The 6,784-nt window shown below is 35.5% G+C and overlaps 1 protein-coding gene across 1 annotated transcript; it reads left to right on the top strand.

The window, feature by feature from the left end:
- The first annotated feature begins 1,371 nt into the window (after positions 1-1,371).
- Positions 1,372-5,724, top strand: LOC115984880 (alanine--glyoxylate aminotransferase 2 homolog 2, mitochondrial-like). The gene is made up of 9 exons (XM_031107876.1): positions 1,372-1,787; positions 2,857-3,087; positions 3,183-3,353; positions 3,530-3,673; positions 3,795-3,974; positions 4,683-4,908; positions 5,086-5,199; positions 5,263-5,349; positions 5,440-5,724. The coding sequence occupies exons 1-9, from the start codon at positions 1,542-1,544 to the stop codon at positions 5,520-5,522; spliced, it is 1,482 nt and encodes a 493-aa protein (XP_030963736.1). The 5' UTR covers positions 1,372-1,541; the 3' UTR covers positions 5,523-5,724.
- Positions 5,725-6,784: the final 1,060 nt, after the last annotated feature.

Here is a 6,784-nt window from a genome sequence, read left to right on the forward strand (position 1 = left end):
CTATTTATCTTGCCCCAATCTTTGTCTAACATCTCTTCAGGTTTGTCTTCCAAAGTAATATCCAACTCCTATTGGATCAAGACATCCATAACTTTGTATTGCCACATGCCAAAGTTGTTCGTTCCATCAAACTTCTCTACCTTAAATTTGGCATTAGAAACTGATGTCCTAACTGCCGAAGGTTTTGTAGAAGACTCTGCCGAAGCTTTTGCAGAGGAATCTGTCGAAGATTTTGTAGAGGAATCACCTGACATCTTTCTCCTCAATAAGTAAGTTCACAAATCAATCACCAAAATCTCCAAAGATAACAAATCCAAACGCCTAGGTAACGAACCTGGGCTCTGATACCAATTTGTTGTAGGAAAGTGCCTCCGGATAGCAATCCCACCTCAATATTGATTATGAAAATATTATGACTGTAGAAAGATCTCTAAGAAATAAATAATAGGAACAAAGCAAACCCAAACACTGAAAATAAATAAACACACAAACAAAGAACACCAAGGATTTACGTGGTTCGGCTTTTGGCCTACATCCAAAGGCAACGACGAAGAAATTTCACTAATCAAATATGGAGATATACAAGTTGGTGTATCAATATTCTCACATACACCCAATCTCCAATACACCCAATAGCTCTCTCACAAATACAAGGAATAGAAAGAACCTTGCACTCTATGCTAAACTAGAGAACTCTCACAAAATTATGAAGCAGCCAAAAAACTCTCTATTGCACTCTCTATTTTCTTTTGCTTCTCCTCAATTGCTGCAATACCTATGTCCTATTTATACAAAGGTAGGTCGGCTAGTTGATCATAGTTTTACATGTGACTTGCTATTACTCCTAGTCTATTACAATTAGGAAATATAGATGCACTTGAAATAAGAAATAGAATCTTACTTGAAATAGAATTCATTTCTTGCAAGCCACTCCAAAACTAACATGGATTAGGATCAGATCAAGCCACCGACATCACAAAAACAAGAGAAAAAAAAAAAGGACACATATGGATGAAAGAATGAAAATACTACCACAATATTTTTACAATAAATTTAAAATAATATATTGTTATTAACTAATATTGGTGAGTAAAAATATATTTTCAGTGATGGGTTTAAATTAGAATTAGTAACAACTTTCTATATAAGATTTTGTTATAATTCTTGTAAAAGTATTGCGAAAAATATTGTAAATATAACACTTTTTATTAAAAAATATAATTGTTGGGAATAAATATAGGAAGAATAAATGATGATAAAGAATGAATGAAGAAATAATATTTAAATGAGGTAGAGAATAGAATCGAGAGTCTGTTAAAAAATATATTTAAAAAGTGGGTAGGCAAAAGTTAAATGTCGATTCTCCAACTACTACCAAAATTTGCCTAGTATGCCGGAGCAGCTCTGATCGGATCAATGTCAAGACGGACTGGACAGACTCATTCCCACGTTTACGAAAGATCTTCGGCTGTTCAAATACAAAGCTCTCTCCACTAAGACGCAGAGAGAGAGAGAGAGAGTAGCAACTATCTACGAAGAAGATGCAGCGAATCATCCAAACCGCAGTGACACTATCGCACAGAAATTCCAGGTCCAATTCTCGCTGCTTTCTCTCCCAGCTAGCCCATACCCAAAACTCCATTCAAGACAACAATGGTATTCTCACACCCAAAATGCCCCACTTCGATTACACCCCACCCCCTTACACTGGCCCATCTTCTGCTGAGATCTTGAAGAAGCGCAAGGAGTACCTCAGCCCATCCCTGTTCCATTTCTACAACAACCCCGTATGTTTTATATGCACAAATCTTGGCAAAAATGGCCCATTACCATCAATTTTGGAAATAATTTGCTCAGAAACACTGTTTCCGAACTATATAGCAATCTACCACTTTTTCGGGCCTATAGCGGCGTTTTCCTGAAAAAAAATTTTATTAGTCCCATAACAGGTTCAAGGGGCCCTATAGTGGCGTTTTTAAGCCCTATAGTGACATTTTTGGGCCCTATAGCGGCGTTTTCCTGCAAAATTTTTTTGTAAGTCCCATAACAGTTTCAAGGAGCCCTATAGTGGCGTTTTTAAGCCTATAGTGACGTTTTTGGGCCCTATAACGGCGTTTTCCTGCAAAATTTTCTTTATAAGTCCCCATAACAGGTTCAAGGGGCCCTATAGTGGCGTTTTTTAAGCCCTATAGTGACGTTTTCGGGCCCTATAGCGGCGTTTTCTGGAAAAGTGGTATTTTCCTAATTATTTCCGAAACAGTGCTCTGTTGCTAAATATTTCAAAAATTAATGCTAATGGGCCAGTTTTGCCCACAAATCTTATTCATTTCACTATTTCTTTTTCCCTAATTCAGATGCATAGAAATCGATGCATATGTAACTTTTATTATAAAAATGAAAATTATTATAATTCAGATGCATAGAAATCGATGCATATGTAACTTTTATTATAAAAATGAAAATTATTATAAGAAAATTATTAGATATCATCGTAGCAACGTGATACTCTCTCTCCTCTAATGTTGGATTTTGTCTTGAATTTAATGAGTGAGATTTATTATTTACGAGACAAGAGGACTCTCACATGGTTGGACGGGATACTTTAACCTCTCACGTTGGATTTTGTCGTGAGTGAATTTAATTAGTACTTCCTATTATTTATGAAATAGGAGGAGTCTCACGTTGTTGGATGTGATATTTTCTCTCTCACGTTGGATTTTGTCGTGAATTTAATTAGTAAGATCTATTATTATATAAATAGGACGACTCTCTGGTCATTGTTGGATTTAAGGAGATATTGGAATGTTTATGATGTTTGGTGGTGATTATAACATTTATGTAATTGTGTTTTTACAGTTGAATTTGGTAGATGGGAAAATGCAATATTTATATGACGAAAATGGTCGTAGATATTTGGATTCATTTGGTGGGATAGCCACAGTTTGTTGTGGACATTGTCACCCGTATGTGGTGGAAGCAGTTGTTAACCAAACAAAGCGGTTGCAGCACTCTACGGTTCTGTATCTGAATAATGCTATTGCTGACTTTGCCGAGGCTCTGGCATCTAAGATGCCCGGAGATCTCAAGGTGAATTGCTTGATTTCAAGCTTTGTATGGACCCATATTCCTTGTTTTTTTTTTTTTTTTTTTTTAATGTGAAATTTGTATAAGCTTAATTTCAGGTTGTTTATTTCACAAACTCTGGGACAGAAGCGAATGAGTTGGCTTTGATGATTGCACGGTTGTTTACAGGCCGCCATGACATTATTTCACTGAGAAACGGGTATCATGGGAATGCAGCTGGGACAATGGGTGCTACTGCTCAATCTATTTACAAGTTCAATGTTGTACAGGTATATTTTCTTAAGTGAATGACTTCTGCTTTGTAATGAATTTTCCCCATAGTTTTTTTATATGGACAGTAATGCCTTTTACAATGAAGAAAGAATGAACATTACAAGTTTATAATATGGAATAACCAGACTAATTGTCATTTTTAATGTAATTGATAAAATGTTTGTGCCAACAGACTGGAGTTCACCATGCCCTGAACCCAGATCAGTACCGAGGTGTCTTCGGTTCAAATGGAGTAAAATATGCTAAAGATGTCCAAGACATCATTGACTATGGAACTAGTGGTCATGTAGGTGGCCTTATTGCAGAAGCGATACAGGTAATACTGCCACTAAACCACACAAACACAAGAAACAGAAACATAAACCTGCTTACATAGGACTATGATTGAGAGATGATTCATTTTGTTCATTTCTGATTTGAGTCTTCTTGCTTGACAGGGAGCAGGTGGAATTATGGAGTTGGCGCCAGGTTACCTGCAATCCGTGTATGACAGCATTAGAAAAGCTGGCGGCCTTTGTATAGCTGATGAGATTCAGTCAGGGTTTGCTCGGACAGGCAGTCATTTCTGGGGCTTCGAAGCACATGGTGTTGTTCCTGATATTGTGACCATGGCAAAGGTAGATCCTCCTGACCACCATTGGCATCACTCCCTCCCCATGGTTTGAGGGAGCTTATTAGAAATCTGTAGATCTTTATAGCACTGTTTGCTTTCCTTGCCCATTGCTTTTGGGGAGCTTAATAAACGACCTATAAGTATAGCAGCTTTTTGAGAAATATCCTGCGCTAGTTTCTGACATAGTAAGCATTTTCATTACATTTATGAATGAATGTTGTATAAAAAATCTCATTTTGTGAAGTAAAGTATGTGAAATAAAGTTGTCAGAGGAAACCTGAGCTTGTCTTGAGCAAAAATCTTTTTACCCATTCATACTGTTCAGACTGTGAATGGAGAACTCTTCCCCATTATTTACCACCTGGTTCTGCTGCACCCGAATAACGGAAAATTTGTGGATTGCTTGAAGTAAAGATACATTAAACACTGCATGGAAGTAAATCAACCTGTAATGGTTTGTTTCACATCATTTGCATGTTTACTTCCTTCCCATTGTTCTGCATACAATCAAGGTTAATCCTTATATGGGGCCAATTCCTTGTTTGCACAAAGATGCAATGAGCTTTGGTACTTCTTTCATTTAATGTAACTTAATCTTAGATCTTTAGAAGGGTCATTTTTAATTTCCTTTTACAATTTTATTCACTCTATATGCTTGGTATATAGTGCTTGTTAGTTTCAGAAGTTCAGCTTTCTCCTGTGGTTTCCTCAGGGAATAGGAAATGGCATTCCCATTGGTGCAGTGGTAACAACTCCTGAGGTTGCAAAGGTCTTGACTTACCGCAATTATTTTAACACCTTTGGGGGAAACCCTGTATGTTCTGCTGGTGGTCTGGCTGTTCTGAGAGTGATTGAGAAGGAAAAGCTTCAGCAGAATGCATTTGTTGTGGGGTCATATCTGAAAGAGCGTCTTAGTGCCCTTAAGGAAAAACATGAAAGTAAAGTTCTGTTCTCTTTGTTTTAGATGTTATGAAATCTGAATCCTCATCTCACATTCTTGATTGGTACTTGCCATTTAGAATAAAATATGGTTGCAAAAGATATGTTTGAATCTTTCTTGCACCACTTGGAAAACCTGCACTGTAATTAATAGATTGCTTTACTTGTCCCTGCAGTAATTGGCGATGTGAGGGGGAGAGGTTTGATGCTTGGAGTTGAACTTGTAACAGACCGCCAGTTAAAAACTCCAGCTAAGGCTGAAATTCTACATATTATGGACCAGATGAGAGGTGGGTGTGTGTGTCTGTGTACATGCTTAATGTGGGTCTAATAGATTTACACTGATATTTCAGAATTGGGAGTGCTGATAGGATCAGGTGGGTTTTTTGGAAATGTTCTTAGGATCACACCTCCTCTCTGCTTCACCAAAGAAGATGCTGGTTGGTTTTCTTCTTGTTCTTGTTCTTGTTCTACTTCTTCTTCTTCTTCTTCTGCTAACTCAAGCAATTGTATATCTCCTTTGGTTGTAGATTTTCTTGTGGATGTGATGGACTACACAATGTCAAAGATGGGAGATCTACAAGGATCAAGTTGCAAAGCTGATTATGCATGATTAGCCCTTTTTTTTTTTTGAGGAACCATTATTAGCCTTTTAACTAACAATATAGTAGTATTTTTTAGGGGTGTGTATCTTTGGAAGTGCAAGCTGTTTATACATGTACTGGTTTCTATGGAATAAAATGTTAGTCTTGCTGGAAGATGTTGAGACACCACCTCGTTGTCTCTCTCTTCCTTTGCAAGAGGAACTTTCCTCATATTCAGGTAGTAAATTTGTTTTCAAATAATACCTGTGCTCAACCTTACTTTACTGAGGTAAGGATGGCAGTAGCAAAGGGTGTTCTCTTTTTTTTTTTTTTTGGGTTGAGTGGCAATAGCAATATACTTGTTATAACTTATAACTAATGTACTCATGTAATCAATGATGGAGCCAGAATTTGATTTAGAGGGGGGGGACAAAATTTACATACACAAATATACATAACTTGAACACACACATAATATAGTGTGCTTGAGACCAATATGAAATATGGAAAATTCTTAGGTATTTCAGGGCACATAGAAATTGTGTTTTCTCATTTTACATTTATAGTAGACTTCATCATGAATTTAATAAGTGGACTCTACCATGAATATGAAAGGAGGGAGCATTATTTTTCATACTTCAAGAGTACCTAAAAATTACTCATGAAATATATGAGATCAATATGAAATATATAACGTCATTTATGAGTGATATGATATATTAATGTGAAAAAATTCACACAAAGATATAATATCTTATACACACACATATATTTATATTGTTAAGATTTTTCCATGAATAAGCTGGTAAGTTTTTAGATTTTATTTTTTCGAAATCAAATTTTCACTTATAAATGAATGGATTTTTAATATGTTATGTACAACTTACTAAAAGTTATATTATTATATAATTATCACCAAATTTTATTGTTTATACAAAAAATTTTATGAAGTAGAATAATTATAACATAAAGAATTTGAGACCTATTTTTTTTAGTATCTTTTGAAAGGTAGCAGTATTGCTAATTTTTTTTGCCTCTTCCCTAACTTCTTTATTTTTATTTTCTTAAATTTTTTCTCAACTTACATTTTTCTTTTATAATACTTTTTAAACGTCTATATATAATATTTGACTTTTTCTTTCATTGCATCTTACTCTATGTGCTTGGTTCTGGTTTTTTCTTTTTCACAAGTAATTACGCTAATAGAATTCCTAGCATATAGTGTAGGTGGGGTTCTTTCAATTATAGGTAAATATTCTTAGATCAATGACATTTTGGACGATTTTGTTCA

This window comes from Quercus lobata, chromosome 1 (assembly GCF_001633185.2).
Source record: "Quercus lobata isolate SW786 chromosome 1, ValleyOak3.0 Primary Assembly, whole genome shotgun sequence".
Taxonomy (NCBI): domain Eukaryota; kingdom Viridiplantae; phylum Streptophyta; class Magnoliopsida; order Fagales; family Fagaceae; genus Quercus; species Quercus lobata.